This window comes from Alnus glutinosa, chromosome 1 (assembly GCF_958979055.1).
Source record: "Alnus glutinosa chromosome 1, dhAlnGlut1.1, whole genome shotgun sequence".
Lineage (NCBI taxonomy): Eukaryota > Viridiplantae > Streptophyta > Magnoliopsida > Fagales > Betulaceae > Alnus > Alnus glutinosa.
Window position 1 is genome coordinate 13,772,654 of NC_084886.1, and position 15,454 is coordinate 13,788,107.

The 15,454-nt window shown below is 36.1% G+C and overlaps 2 protein-coding genes across 2 annotated transcripts; one reads left to right on the forward strand and one right to left on the reverse strand.

Annotated features, from left to right (window-relative positions):
- Positions 1–7,797: 7,797 nt before the first annotated feature.
- LOC133873298 (receptor-like protein 7) lies at positions 7,798–10,494 on the forward strand. Its single transcript, XM_062311034.1, has one exon. The coding sequence runs from the start codon at positions 7,798–7,800 to the stop codon at positions 10,492–10,494; it is 2,697 nt and encodes an 898-aa protein (XP_062167018.1).
- A 3,829-nt stretch (positions 10,495–14,323) lies between these two features.
- LOC133873361 (putative pentatricopeptide repeat-containing protein At3g23330) lies at positions 14,324–15,232 on the reverse strand. The gene is made up of 2 exons (XM_062311095.1): positions 14,700–15,232; positions 14,324–14,645 (listed from the first exon to the last, which is right to left on the reverse strand). Exons 1-2 carry the CDS (start codon positions 15,230–15,232, stop codon positions 14,324–14,326), a joined length of 855 nt encoding a protein of 284 aa, XP_062167079.1.
- Positions 15,233–15,454: the final 222 nt, after the last annotated feature.

A 15,454-nucleotide genomic window follows, 5' to 3' on the forward strand; every position in this document is an offset into this window, starting at 1 on the left:
ATTATTTTCCGAAACTAAAGAAGCTCTTTTGGTCAAACCAAAAATATTTTTGGTTTGACTATTTTTTTGGGTCGCACAAAAAACTGAAAAAAATATGGAAAACATTTTTCAGAAATATTTTACGCCAAAACAAAAGGAGCCTTAATTAATATTGTCACGGACATTAATTGCTTATACTTTTCTGATAACTGCTTCAGGTTTTGATTTTGATTTTGATTTTTTGCTTTTTGTTTAGGGGAGGGGGAGGTGGAAGCTTTTCCAACAGAGATGTTGATCTTAAAACTTGATTTTTCCTTTCAATTCCCAGATCCTAACTAATTACTTGCTGGATTTGGTTTTTGGAGTTGACGTCTTGATCTACTAATTAATTATCTCTTCAAAACTAATTTTCTAACTCTTAATTATTTTGATGTCTACTAAATCTCATTACTAATATTATGTCTACATCGCTGTTCACCCTAGCTACCAAGTCTAGAAAGGAAATGCCAGCAGAATTTTGTTGACTACGTCCAGTTTAATCACACAAAGCCTCAACATTCTTTGGTTTTCTGGCCTAGCTTTTCGATCTATTTGCATGCTTCTTTGCTTAATTAGCTGTTTTGAATATTTTTATAAACCTTAGTTTTATATTTTTCACATTCTCTTGCTGTTTTTCCCTTAAATTTTAGTTTTAGAAGGTGTTGCTCCACATATATATATATATATATATATATATAGAAGAACTTAACTATATTTTGTTCTGTTCACGAACTTGTTTATAATAATAATAATTATTATTTAAATTTCACGTTTTGTTTTATTTCTTTAGAAAATCAAGGCACTTGAAAGCAATAAGGAGAGGAAGCGTGGAGGAGACGATCACACTTAGGTCTATTATCTCCAGAGTTGAGTAGCAAGTTGTCTAAGAAAGACAAGAAGAAGATCGATTACAACAGTTTTGAATGGTAATTTTGTTGCCGTTTTAATTAAATATCTCATATAATTGGTTTTATTTTATATATGTGATGTGAGGTTTACAAATATTAATGTATGTATTTAGATTTTTATATATGTGACCAAAAATATTCTTTTTATGCTATCCGATGGATAAGCATGCATATAAAGGGTGTATCATAATATTATATGATCATAATAAGGACCAAACAGCAACATCAGCATCTTAATCATGATGTGAATGTTCGTTGCTTCTGATCAAAGATTCCTTGATAAAACGGAGACGACTTGACTTGAAGTGATGAGATATTAAAACAAGTACCTATTACACCAGACTTTGATAGTCCAGTTTCGACGAAATTTCTGGCCATACATATGTTTGTCATCCCATAAATGATTCTGGAATTAATAATTGTCATGGACATTAATTAATGCTAAAAAAGAAAAAAGGTTTTCAAATTTTTTTCTTTTTTTGGGGGGTTGGGGGAATGGGAAGTGTTTTCCATTAAACATTGTTTCTCCTTTCAATTCCCAACTCCTGATTTACTTGGAAGCTGGTTTGGTTGTTTGAAATATTGGTGTCCTCACCTCTTAGGGTTCATTTATAAGAAAGTAAACAAATAAGAAAGACTTGTTATATTATAATCCAATCACGATGCAACTTCGATAGGTGGTACCAAAGAATTAAAAACAAACAAATAGAAAGATTAAAAAAGAAAAAAAAGAAAGTCTTCATCTTAAAATCAATTCATTAATTGCCCCTTGAAACACTCAACTTGCCTTGAAAGAGGCTTATTCGATTGGACATCTAGAGGACTTTGAAGAGGTAGACTAGAAGAGTCAGTCAATTTTTCTATTGACTTTGTGTATGACATATATGCCATCACATTTTTGGCATATATACCCAAATGTCCCTTCATTTTGGAGACGGAAACTTCCAAGCATGTTAGTCTTTTAATTCATATGAATTGCCCCCAAGAATGTTGGAATATTCGGTCAAGCTCTTTGAATTATCGGTTTGCTTGGATTCTAACTAATCTTATGATGCAGTATCTCTATGTTGATGCAGCTTTTTGCTCAGCCAGACTGAATCATGTTGCCGGTAAAATAAGAAAAACACCGCCCGAGTGATGTTAGTCCTGAAAGAGTTTTAGATGATTCAGTCAATTAATTTTAAGACAGAAGAAGACTAAATATAAAGTTGTTTGAAATATTGGTGTTATAATAAAGATTTTGTGCATATTTATTATTTTATCCATGAGGATAAATAAAGTTGGACCCGAATAACTTATAGAACGTTCATTCATAAAGCTTGACTATCCATAAAGTACTCATGTAAGGAGTGTTTTACATTGTGATACATGGAAGGAACGACTTAATTTTATAATGGTTTTACCGCCATGATTCATGTAAAACGTTTCCTATATGAGTTGGAGGATTTCATAAGAGATTGTCCAAACTAAAGAACTTAATACCATAAGGTTATGTGTCATAAAGGCCAAGTAGGAGAATGTAAGATATTATTTCCTTATATGGCATTTATATCACATATTACGGCGTTTATTATATTGTTAATAAATAAACATAATATACGATATTACGGTTATGGTAATTTCTATTAATTTAGATTGTCATAATGGAATCGTTTAATTGATTTAAAATCAATTAATAATATTGTTTCCTTGATGGAAGGAACAATACGATATTTACTATATTTGAAGGTCCCTAACCTAACCTAACCTATAAATTAATAGCCCGTATACACCATCAGTACGGCAATATAGTCATAGACATAGGTTAGAAGATCCCTCAGATAAAATTTTCTTATTCTTCAGACGGATCGAGGAAACGCTTGAACAAAGATGACTAGAGATAAGCCTAGATCCTGTTTTATTTATTTCCGTTGCGCATGTTAGTTTGAGCATAAAATGTTTATATGTTGTAACAACCTCAACATATATTCTTTGGTTTTTCTGGCCTTTTCGATCTATTTGCATGCTTCTTTGCTTAATTAGCTGTTTTGAATATTTTTATAAACCTTTGCTTTTCTATTTTTCACATTCTCTTGCTGTTTTTCCCTTAAATTTTAGTTTTAGAAGGTGTTGCCCCACATATAGAAGAACTTAACTATATTTTGTTTTGTTCACGAACTTGTTTATAACAATAATAATTTTTTAAATTTCACGTTTTGATTTATTTCTTTAGAAAATCAAGGCACTTGAAAGCAATAAGGGGAGGAAGCGTGGAGGAGACAATCACAAGAGGATGTACGTGGACAAACACAGGGGTCGATCTCCAGAGTAGCAAGTTGTTTAAGAAAGACGAGAAGATGATTAAAAAAGTTTTGAATAGTAATTTTGTTGCCGTTTTAATTAAATATCTCATACATATAATTGGTTTTATTTTATATATGTGAGGTTTACAAATATTAATGTATGTATTTAGATTTTTATATATGTGACCAAAAATATTCATTTTACTTTTTAGTATTCTTTTTATGCTATCCGATGGATAAGCATGCATATAAAGGGTGCATCATAATATTATATGATCATAATAAGGACCAAACAGCAGCATCAGCATCATAATCATGATATGAATGTCCATTGCTTCTGATCAAAGATTCCTTTGATAAAACAGAGACGACTTGACTTGAAGTGATGAGATAAAAACAAGTACGTACTACACCAGACTTCGATAGTTTTATAAGCTAGCGCAAAGGAAGAAGTGGTGGAGATTAGAAATTTAGGATAATCCAATTTCGACGAAATTTCTGGCCATACATATGTTTGTCATCCCATAAATGATTTTGGAATTAATTATTGTCATGGACATTAATTGCTTATACTTTTTTTTTTTTTTTTATAAAAAAAAACTGGGTTTCCAATTTTTTTTGGAAACATTGTTTCCCCCTTTCAATTTCCAACTCCCTATTTACTTGGAAGGTTTGATTATTGGAACGTATTTAACCTTATATAAAAAGAAGTTTTTCGAAACTAAAATTAACAAAATCCTATTTACAATCGACTTTGTCACAAGAATGACTAAAGCGGAGTTTATTTTGACGTAAAATGTTTTCAGTTTAAATTATATTATTGAAAGATGATTTTAAAAAAAAAAAATGATTTTAGCTGAAAATGTTTTTTATGCTCCGTTTGTTTCGACGTAAAATGATTTTCGTCGTAAAATGGTTTCAGGGAAGTCATTTTTCAGGAAACCATTTTCCGTCGAAAGTATTTTCTGGTGTTTGGCGCATACGGAAAATCTCAAATATTTTTTAATATTTTTATTCAATTATATTAACTTATAAAAATCAATTTTTATTCATAACATAAAAATATTAATGTAAAATAATATAAAAATTATCAATGACGAGATTCGGTTATTGACCGACAAGATTCTGACAATTTTTACCTAATTCCGGCTAATATAGCCAGAATTCGAGATAAATGCCGAAATTCGGACAATTTCGTCGGAATCTGGGATAGCCGGATTCCGGCGAAAGTGGCCGGATTCCGGCCATCTGGCCGGATCTGGCCAGAGAGGCCGGATCCCGGCAGGCTGGCCGGATCTGGCCAGATCCGTCCGGCCAGCCAGCCGTTCTGGCCAGGGCCGGCCGGGAACCGGCCTCTCTGGCCAGGGCATGCCGGGATCCGGCCACTCTGGCCAGGGCCGGCCGGAATCCGGCTCTCTGGCCAGATCCGGCTAGATGGCCGGAATCCGGCCTTTCTGGCCAGATCCAGTCAGATGGCCGGAATTCGGCCGGTCTGGCCAGAGAGCCGGATTCTCGGCCGGTCTGGCCAGATCCGGCTAGAATCCGGCTCTCTGGCCAGATCCGGCCAGATGGCCGGAATCCGGCCTTTCTGGCCAGATCCGGTCAGATGGCCGGAATTCGGCCGGTCTGGCCAGATCCGGCCAGATGGCCGGAATCCGGCCGGTCTGCCAGATTCCGGTCAGATTGGTCGCCGGAATCTGGCTGACCGGAATCCGGCGAAGGTGGCCGGATTCCGTCGCCAGATTCCGGCGACATTAACCGAATGTTGTCGGTTTTCGAAACCGACAATATTTCGATGGTGGTCGGCTGCTTGAACGTGAAGGTCGACTGTGCCGTTTAAAATAAATCGACTGCGTCTGGCGTCTTCGGAAAACGATTTACACTTTTAAAAAGCGTAAATCATTTTCCGAAATTTACTAAGCATTTTTTGTCAAACAGAAATCATTTTCCGGTTGACTATTATTTTCGCCCCTACCAAACACCGGAAAATGCCGAAATCATTTTCCAGAAATCATTTTACGCCGAAACAAACGGAGCATTAGTGTTTGGCTTATATGAAAAATCAGTGATGAAGACGGCAGCTGGAGGCGGGCAACGACTTTCTACGATCTTCAATTGTGGTGTTTGGCAACTATCGGCAAAGACTGGGATTAATGAACTACAAGAGAGAGAGAGAGAGAGAGAGAGAGAGAGAGAGAGAGAGAGAGAGAGAGAGAGAGAGAGAGAGAGAGAGGTTGAATACTCTGGGTTAAGACTCGAAAAATTGTTTATGATTTGATAAAAAAATAAAAAATAAAAAATAAAAAATTTACACAGCTTAAAGACGGTTTTTCTGCTCAGTCGAAAATGTTTTATTGAATTTAAAAGTGAAAATTATTTTTTCCGAAACTAAAGAAGTTCTTTTGGTCAAACCAAAAATATTTTCGGTTTGACTATTATTTTCGGTCACACCAAAAACTGAAAAATATAGAAAACATTTTTCAAAAAATATTTTACGCCAAAACAAATGGAGCCGTAGTTAATATTGTCATGGACATTAACTGCTTATACTTTCATGATAACTGTTTTAGGTTTTGATTTTGATTTTAATTTTTTGCTTTTTGTTTAGGGGAGGGGGAGGTTGAAGCTTTTCCATCAGAGATCTTGATCTAATTAAAACTTGTTTTTTCTATTCAATTCCCAGATCCTAACTTACTTGCTGGATTTGGTTTTTGGAGTTGCCCTCTTGATCTGCTAATTAATTATCTCTCCACAACTAATTTTCTACTCTTAATCATTTTGGTGTCTACTAAATCTCATTACTAATATTATGTCTACATCGTTGATCACCCTAGCTACTAAGTCTAGAAAGGAAATGCCAGCAGAATTTTGTTGACTACGTCCAGTTAATCACACAAAGCCTCAACATTCTTCGGTTTTCTGGCCTTTTCGATCAATTTGCATGCTTCTTTGCTTAATTAGCTGTTTTGAATATTTTTATAAACCTTTGTTTTTATATTTTTCACATTCTCTTTCTGTTTTCCCTTAAATTTTAGTTTTCGAAGGTGTTGCCCCTCATATGGGGTCTCTTATAGGTCGAAGAACTTAACTATATTTTGTTTTGTTCACGACCTTGTTTATAATAATAATAATTTTTTAAATTTCACGTTTTGTTTTATTTCTTTAGAAAATCAAGGCACTTGAAAGCAATAAGGGGAGGAAGCGTGGAGGAGACGATCACAAGAGGATGCGGACAAACACAAGGGTCGATCTCCGGAGTAGCAAGTTGTCTAAGAAAGACGAGAAGATGATTACAACAGTTTTGAATGGTAATTTTGTTGCCGTTTTAATTAAATAATTGGTTTTATTTTATATATGTGATGTGAGGTTTACAAATATTAATGTATGTATTTAGATTTTTATATATGTGACCAAAAATATTCTTTTTACTTTTTAGTATTCTTTTTATGCTATCCGATGGATAAGCATGCATATAAAGGGTGCATCATAGTATTATATGATCATAATAAGGACCAAACAGCAGCATCAGCATCTTAATCATGATGTGAATGTTCGTTGCTTCTGATCAAAGATTCCTTGATAAAATGGAGACGACTTGACTTGAAGTGCATGATGAGATAAAAACAAGTACCTACTATACCAGACTTTGATAGTTTTATAAGCTAGCACAAAGGAAGGAGTGGGTGGAGATTAGGAATTTAGGATAATCCAATTTCGACGAAATTTCTGGCCATACATATGTTTGTCATCCCATAAATGATTCTGGAATTAGTCATTGGCATGGACATTAATTGCTTATACTTTTCAAACAAACAAAAAAAAAGTTATCAATTTTTTTTCTTTTTTTTGGGGGGGTAGGGGAATGGGAAGTGTTTTCCATTAAACATTGTTTCCTCCTTTCAATTCCCAACTCTTGATTTACTTGAAAGGTTTGGTTGTTGGAAATATTGGTGTCCTGACTTCTTAGGGCATGTTTGGATAACACATTTTTTTATTATATTTTATTATTTTTAGAAAACATGTTTGGATTGATTTTTGAAATTTAAATTCTACTCAAATTTTATTATAACTTTTTTTAGTTTTATCTTAGATTTTTTAAACCATTCAAACATAATTTTAAAAAACAGATTTCTTCGGCATTCACAATTTTTTTATCCTCTTTGGAACTAATTTGAAAATTATTTCTTTAGAAAATGAAAGAATTCTTAAAACTTTTCAAGTACATATAACAGATAATAGTTTTTCGAAGGCTTTCTCAAAACGGGTCCTAGTTTGGCTATGTCACGAACATCACTATTCTACTTCTTCTTGGTCCCTTTAGGTTGGCCTGGTTTTATTAGAGCAATCAATGTCACGTAACTTTTCTTGAATTTTCTTCTCTTGGAGAAAGCCATGTCACCACATAAATGATCATAACGCGACTGCTCAGTACTTCTAATGAAAGATTCCCTTGATATTACAGAGACGACTTGACTTGAAGTGACATTTTCATGCACAACCCTTGCGGTTCAGTCTATAAAAGCTCCTAACATTCACTTCCATGTATGCTTATCTAAGAGCTAAACAAATTAAATTCAGTACAACATATTATGGGTTTCCCACCTTCTCTGCTTCCCTTTGTGCGCTTTTTTCTTTCAGTGTCCTTGTTTTATCTTATATTTGCTGGTTTCTTTTCTTCTGTGCAGTCACTGTGCCATGATGATGAGAGCTTCGCCTTGTTGAAATTCAAGGAAAGCTTTACCATCAATAAGTCTGCATCTGGTGATTCCTCCGCTTATCCAAAAGTTTCGCTGTGGAAGCCTGAAAGCGGCGATTGCTGCAGGTGGCGTGGTGTCAAGTGCAATGAGGACACGGGTCATGTGATCAGTCTCGACCTCAGTAGCAGCTGTCTTTATGGCTCTTTCAACTCCAATAGCAGTCTCTTTCAGCTTGTTCACCTTCAGAGCCTTAATCTTGCTGACAATGACTTTAATTCTTCTCGTATCCCAACTGGTTTTAGACAGCTTTCGAGGCTAACAGACCTCGATCTTTCTTTCTCTGTATTTTCTGGTCAGATCACTTCAGAAATTTTAGAACTCTCTAACTTAGTTTCCCTAAATCTCTCATTCAATCACGGATTGAAACTCCAAAAGCATGGCCTCAGAAGTATAGCTCAGAAGTTAACAAACTTGAAAGAACTACATCTTAGTAAGGTTGACATATCATCCCCTGTACCCAATATCTTGGCAAACTTATCTTCTTTAACATCTCTATTTCTACGAGGATGTGGTTTGCATGGTGAGTTTCCCACAAGAATTTTCCATCTACCCAATCTTTCGTTTCTTCATGTGGGAGATAATCCAAATCTCACTGGAAGTATGCCAGAATTTAACAGAAGCAGCCCCCTTGAATCATTGGAACTCCCTGGGACGAGTTTCTCTGGTGAGCTACCGAATTCAATTGGTAACCTTGAGTCCTTAAAATATTTTTATGTTGATGATTGCAATTTCTCCGGGCCAATACCGTCTTCATTTGGTAACCTTACCCAACTAATCTCGCTAGAACTAGCGAAGAATAGGTTGCATGGTTCAATTCCACAGTCAATATCTAGGCTTGTGAATCTTGAAATACTCCGTCTAGGTTTTAATCACTTGAGTGGCACGGTGGAATTTGACTTGTTTCTGAAATTCAAAAACCTCAAGTGGCTCCAACTATCCAACAACAATATTTCATTGCTTACAAAGCCAAGTACCAACGCAACTCTTCCAAAATTTGAAATTTTAACTCTAGCTTCCTGTGGCTTGATCGAGTTTCCAGACTTTCTAAGGAACCAAGATGAGTTGGAGGTTTTGGATCTTTCTGAAAACAAAATTCACGGCCAAATTCCAAAATGGATGTGGAATTTAAGTAAAGAAACTCTCTGGCCTTTAGAGCAAGATTTCAACTCTCTAACTGGTTTTGATCAACTTCCAGTTATTCTCCCTTGGACTAATCTACGTGTTTTGACGCTTCGTTCTAACAAGCTTCGAGGGCCGCTCCCAATCCCACCACCTTCTATATTTTCGTATTCGGTCTCAAACAACAAACTGACCGGAGAAGTCCCGCAATTGATTTGCAATCTAAGTTCAATTGCTTTTCTTGACGTGTCAAACAATTACTTGAGTGGCTTGCTTCCGCAATGTTTAGGCAACTTGAGTGATTCTCTCTCAGTTCTAGATCTACACGGAAATAACTTGCATGGAACTATTCCTGAAACATTCGCAAAAGGAAACAAATTGAAGATGATTGATTTTAGCCAAAATCAATTACAGGGGCGTCTACCAAGATCATTGGCCAATTGTACCATGCTTGAAGCTCTTAATTTGGGGCATAATCAGATGAATGATACTTTCCCTTTTTGGTTGGGCGTTCTTCCAAAGTTGAAGGTTCTCATTTTGCGATCTAATGGAATCTATGGTGCAATGGAAAATTTTAATAGCAATTTTGATTTCGCAAACATACACATTATTGACCTCTCAAATAATGACATTACTGGTAAGTTGCCCTCTCAATACTTCGAAAATTGGAAAGCCATGCAAATCCATGATGTTAAGGATTTAATGTATATGGAAGCAAATGGAAGTTTCTCAGTACCAAGAATCGGGTGGTTTGGCTCCTTCCCTTACTCAATGACATTTACTTACAAAGGCACAGAGAGGATATATGAAAAAATTATAGATATCTTCATAGCTATTGATCTCTCAAATAATAGCTTTGAAGGAGAAATTCCAGAAGTTGTAGGGTCTCTAAAAGAACTTCAGGTGCTCAATCTTTCTAATAACTTTCTCACAGGTCCTATCCCTTCTTCCTTGGTGAACTTAACTAATCTAGAAGTATTGGACTTTGCTCAAAACAAGTTGTCTGGTGTGATCCCTTTGCAACTCGTGCAACTCACATTTCTCACATTCTTCAACATCTCCCATAATCATCTCATGGGACCTATACCACATGGGAATCAGTTTGACACATTCCCAAACAATTCGTTTAGTGGTAATTCCGAATTATGTGGAAGGCCTTTGTCAAAGAAATGTGAAAATTCAGAAGACTCACCGCCTTCACCTCCAACCTCTGAAAAGAATCAAAACTCATCATTTTTTTTGTTTAAATTCGGTTGGAAAGTAGTTGTTATGGGATATGGTTGTGCAATCATATTTGGACTTCATGTTGGGCAAATTGTGTTCACAAAGAAGCATGATTTGGTTATGAAGACTTTTGCAATCGGCCAATCAACACGAAGAAGGGTGAATTTGAGAAGATACAGAAATTAGATATAAGCAGCAAAGATGTTTCCTAGCCATTTAGCAGTAATAAATTGGCTTTCCTTTTTTTCTTTAGGAGTTTAGAGGGGTAATGGGTAACATGATTGTACTGGCCGGAAGGAATTGGTTGCCTCCACAAATATTATGAATGCATTAAGTTTATGTAGTACATTTTTCTCTTCTTTTTCTGGTCTAAGATAATCCATTTTTTATTTTTCAAAACAAATTAACAATAAGAACAAAAAAATTCTTACGAATTAAAACTAATATTGCCAATAACGATGTTAATTTTCCTGAGTTTCTTATATTGGACCGAGCTCTTGTCACTCATCGAAACTTGTTTCGACGAGGCCTTTAAGTATAATAACGGCCCAATATAAAGTAAACCATTTGATTTCCATATCTTCTGTGTGTTCGTGTGAGAGCTTCCAATTTGGAATACTAATAATTTGTAGTTTGTGGTTGTGGGGTTGTTCGTTATATGGGCAGTGTTTGGATAGTCAATATAACATGGGCTTTGGAAATTGGGTAAAACTAGGTTTTCTTCCTATTCTACTGTGCTTTAGTTTCAGCCCAATATATTTTCGATGATAACCTCCAAGATTTTAAGATATAAAATATTATATCTTAAAATATGACTTAAAATCTAATAATAATGTAAAAGAATAAATATAAATATTTATTAAAATATTTATTCATTAGTTTTATGAACTCTAATTTAATAAAATGGGAATTATATTAGATTCTAAAAATATTACTGTAATAAAAAATAGGCATGTTTAAATAATCAGTAAATTAATTGATATAATATTATTGATACAATAATATTATTCAATTAATATTGTAATATTTATTATTGTACAAAGTATATTATTTGGTGTAATATTATCTAGTAAACTAATATTATTAGTGTATTAAGATTATGGAAGAAATAATATTAATTATGAAACAATATAGACCTCAAAATAATCTAAATAATAAGTCTGGTAAGATGGATTTCCGTTTGTTTTGACGTAAAATGATTTCTGCATTTTACGGTGTTTGGTAGGGTCGAAAATAATTGTCAACGAAAATCATTTTCAGTTTGATCGTAAAAGCTTCTTTAATTTTCGGAAAACGATTTACGGTTTTTAAAATTATAAATCGTTTTTCGAAATTGAACTCTTTATTCTTAAATGCACGTTTGATATCTGATTGTCAAAATTTAGCAATTGTCGATTATCGGAATCCAACCGGTGCCAGATTCCGACAACATCCGGTCGCCGGTATTTTGCCGGCGCCGGATGCCAGCCGGATATGACCAGATCGGGCCGAATCTGGAAGATTTTGGGCAGATCGGGCCAAAACGGTTGGGATCCGACCAAATATGACCTAATTTGGCTGGATCCCGACCATTTTGAGCTAGAACCTGGCCATTTTGGCTGAATTCGGTCAAACTATCTTGCCGGAATCTAGCAACTGCAACAGGACGTTGCCAGATTCCAGCAACATTTGCCAAATTCTAATTTTTGTATTTTGTAATTTTTTTGTACGAGTCAAATACAAAAAAATTTATTTTCAAAAAAATTATTTTTTTTGAAAATAACGACGAAAAATCATTTTACGTCGATACCAAGTATCTGATTACTCGACATCGACAATGCATGACGTTTCTCGACACACCAGCGTGACGTTTCTCAACTTGCAGATCATGTTTGAGAAATCCCTTCAGTGTTAATCTCGCACCTTTCTTCTTCCTTCTCTCTTTCACGCACTTCCTTTCTTTTCTCTTATTTTTCTTTTGTTCTTCTTATCTCCTCTCAGACGAACAGAGAGAATAAGAGAGGCCCGAGTCTCGTCTTTCTTCTCCATTCTCTTTTCTTCTTCTTTTTCCTATTTCCTCTCTTTTTTCGGTTTCCTTCACCCTTCTCTCCCCTGATTCTCCTTCTTCCTTCCTTCTCAATTTCTTATGTTCTCGGTCCCGTCCGAGTGAAACAGAGAGTGAGAGATCGAGAGAGAGATACACGGTGAGAGAGGGAGATCGACGAGAGAGACCCGAGAGATTCTGGCCGATTGGAGACCTGATCCTTTATGGATCTTGCGGTGGGTCGTTGGCCGGTTGAGCTAGGTGCGAATTCCGACGGTTTTCCGGTAGTTTTTCTGAGAAAATCCTTAAGGTAATTCCTACGATTCTTATGATTTCATTTTGGGATTATTATTGATTAATTTGGGTTATTGTTGATTTATTTTGGATTAATGGGTTTTGATGAACCGCATGGGTTTTTGTGGGTTCCGGCCGGTTGTCTTAATGTTGTGGGTTGTTCTTGATCGGCCGGTGGTGTGGTGGTTGCCGTGTCCTCTGTTCCGGCCAGTGGGTGGGTGAATGTCTTGGCCGATTGTGGTTTGCTTGTAATTACTGAGTTGTGTCTTGGTGTTACGGCCAAGCCCTGTTTTGGCTGGTTGCTGTGACTTTGGGATGTTGGTATGTGTTCTGGTTCTTAGGCCATTTAGTGTGTGGCCATATTTTAGGTGATATACCCTTATTTCAATTGAAGAAACCGATTGAGTATGGGTGTGTTTATTTTGGAATATTGGGTCTTGTTGTTCGGACGGGGTGTTTTGTGAATGGGTTCCATGAGTTTGTTAGTAAAACTGAATGGCTTCTCTTTGAATTTGGGAGAAGTTGATTCACAGAGAGTTAAAATGGGTTATCATCCTTATGTTTAAGGTAGCAACCGGTTTGATGTTTCCAGTACGTGTCTATTATGATTAACGAATTGTTGAGTAATTTATAAAGTTTGATATCTTGACCAAATGAGTATTCTGTTGTTGGGCTTGTGTTTTATTGTTGATTGTGGATATTAAATAATGTTTTGGTTAGTTGTATGCTAGTTGTTTGGCATTTTTACATGTTTAGTTAGAACTATGCATATGTTCCTGTTGTGATTAAATGTATGCAAGTAAGCATGTTACTGTTTTGCATGTTATATTGTGATGTCTATTTAACGGTTAAGAGTTATGAATCTGTTAATAGGTAAGACTGGAGGTTTAGGTACCAAGTCATCGGTGTGTTGATTAGACCAATGGTTAAAGTGAGGTTTAAGTACAAAAGCGTCAAGAAATTGACTAGACCAACAGTTAAACCGAAAGTTTAAGTAACAAGGTGTTGACACATTGATAAGACCGACGGATAAACCGAAGGTTTAAGACCCTCGAAAAGATAATAATAATAATAATAGCAAAGCTGACGAAGCAGGAGCCCAAGGACCCATAGTAGATTGGCGAGCACAAGGCTCACAGTTGAAGCATAAGGCTCGCAGTTGAGGCACAAGGCACTAAGAACCAATAAGCTTTACAGCTTGAGGTACACAAGGCCCAAAGATAACCCCTTATCTAAGCACAATGCTTTAGTATAAACAAATGCAAGAAGATAGTAAATGAGATTGTGCATATGTATATATAATTGTCATCATATGGTTGCATAGTATACTTCTAGATAAATCAGTATTTCATTATGTTATTGATGGTTGCTGATTCACTTCCTCATAGTATGGGATTGTGAAAGCATCCGCAATCATATATTTGTTGATGCAGGTTTTGAAGATGAAGAATTGGATTATACTAGTTAAACCTAACGATTGTGCAGCTGGTTGTTTGTAATTGTATGTCTTATGGCATGTATTTCCTTTCCCTTAATAACATCCACATATTCTGCAAAGACAGCAAGAACACTCGACAAAGTGAAAGAATCAGGCTTCAAGTTCACATTCCCCATCTCTCTAACCATTGTTAAAGCTTCTTCATACATTCCATTTTGTGCATTTCCTGCAATCACAGTATTCCAGGAAATAAGATCCTTTCATGGCATCATATTAAAGATCTTTCTCACACTATCCATTAGTAAAGCCCTTACAGCTATCTTTCCCACAGAAACATCATTCATTTTCCCATAGAAATACCCACTAATCTCCCTATTTCCACTAATTTGAGGAGACTTATCACTATGATTCAAGTTAAGTTTATGATCAATACCCGTGACCCGTTCTTCATACTTGTTCACCAATTCATTTGAGTTACAATTATTATTATGATTCTTAGTCTCACCACTACCTATTTGTCTCTTTGCTTTTCCATCAAAGCACAGCATCCCTCCCTCACCTTCTAACTCCACAGACACAATTCTGCCACTTATTTCCCCACAACTAGCCACACAACTTTCACATTCATCTTTTCACCTTCTCTCAGGCATTCCATCAAGCATTTCGGGAGCGCTAGACCTCTGCCTGCCACTCTCACCCAAGCTCTGAAATCTCGAGTACATATTCATAAGCGCATTGCTAGTATACAAGTCGAAATCCATACCAAGCCTTATAATGCAGCCATGTAGCGACTCACCGAACCTCAAGTCCATCAGCAATGTGCAAGATTTCAGCACAGAAGGGAACACATAGCAGTCTGGGTGCTTACCCATAGCTCGCATTTTGACAAAGAATGCCAAGGATTGGTGGGAAAGGCCATGGAAAGTGTAGCATTTGATGAGGGATTTCCAAGCAAGAGTGGAGGGGAAGTGGAGGGTGTTGAAGAGTAGGAGTGAGTCATGCAAGAGGTTGAGGTTTTTGTAGATGGAGAGGAGGGTGGTGGACAAGTTGGTGGAACATGGACCTTCGGTTTTGAGGATGTGGGCATGGAGCTGTTTGGCCTGGGACTTGGTTTTGATGGTGGTGGGATTTCTGAGGACGGTTCTGAGCAGGGTTTGTGTTGAAGTCATTGGTTTTTGAGGGTCTTGGAGATGGGTTTTTGTCAACTGGCATTATAGTGGTGGTGGTTGTTCTGTGGAAAGAGCTAGTAGATGTATATAGCTTTTCTTTCTGTCGAAGGCTAGGAATGGGTATAGTAAATGCTTTGAAGGTGCATGGAATGTCAATTTTTTACGCTACATTTAAATTCATTACGAAATTATCAGGTTATCGAAGAATATGATCCATATAAT

What these genes read in the sequence shown, in the direction of transcription:
- LOC133873298 (XM_062311034.1), top strand. Translation starts at nt 7,798, where the DNA reads ATGGGTTTCCCACCTTCTCTGCTTCCCTTTGTGCGCTTTTTTCTTTCA.
- LOC133873361 (XM_062311095.1), bottom strand. Translation starts at nt 15,232, where the DNA reads ATGACTTCAACACAAACCCTGCTCAGAACCGTCCTCAGAAATCCCACC. An exon ending in GATGGAATGCCTGAGAGAAG is followed by an intron (nt 14,646 to 14,699) that starts GTGAAAAGATGA and finishes AATAAGTGGCAG; the next exon opens with AATTGTGTCTGTGGAGTTAG.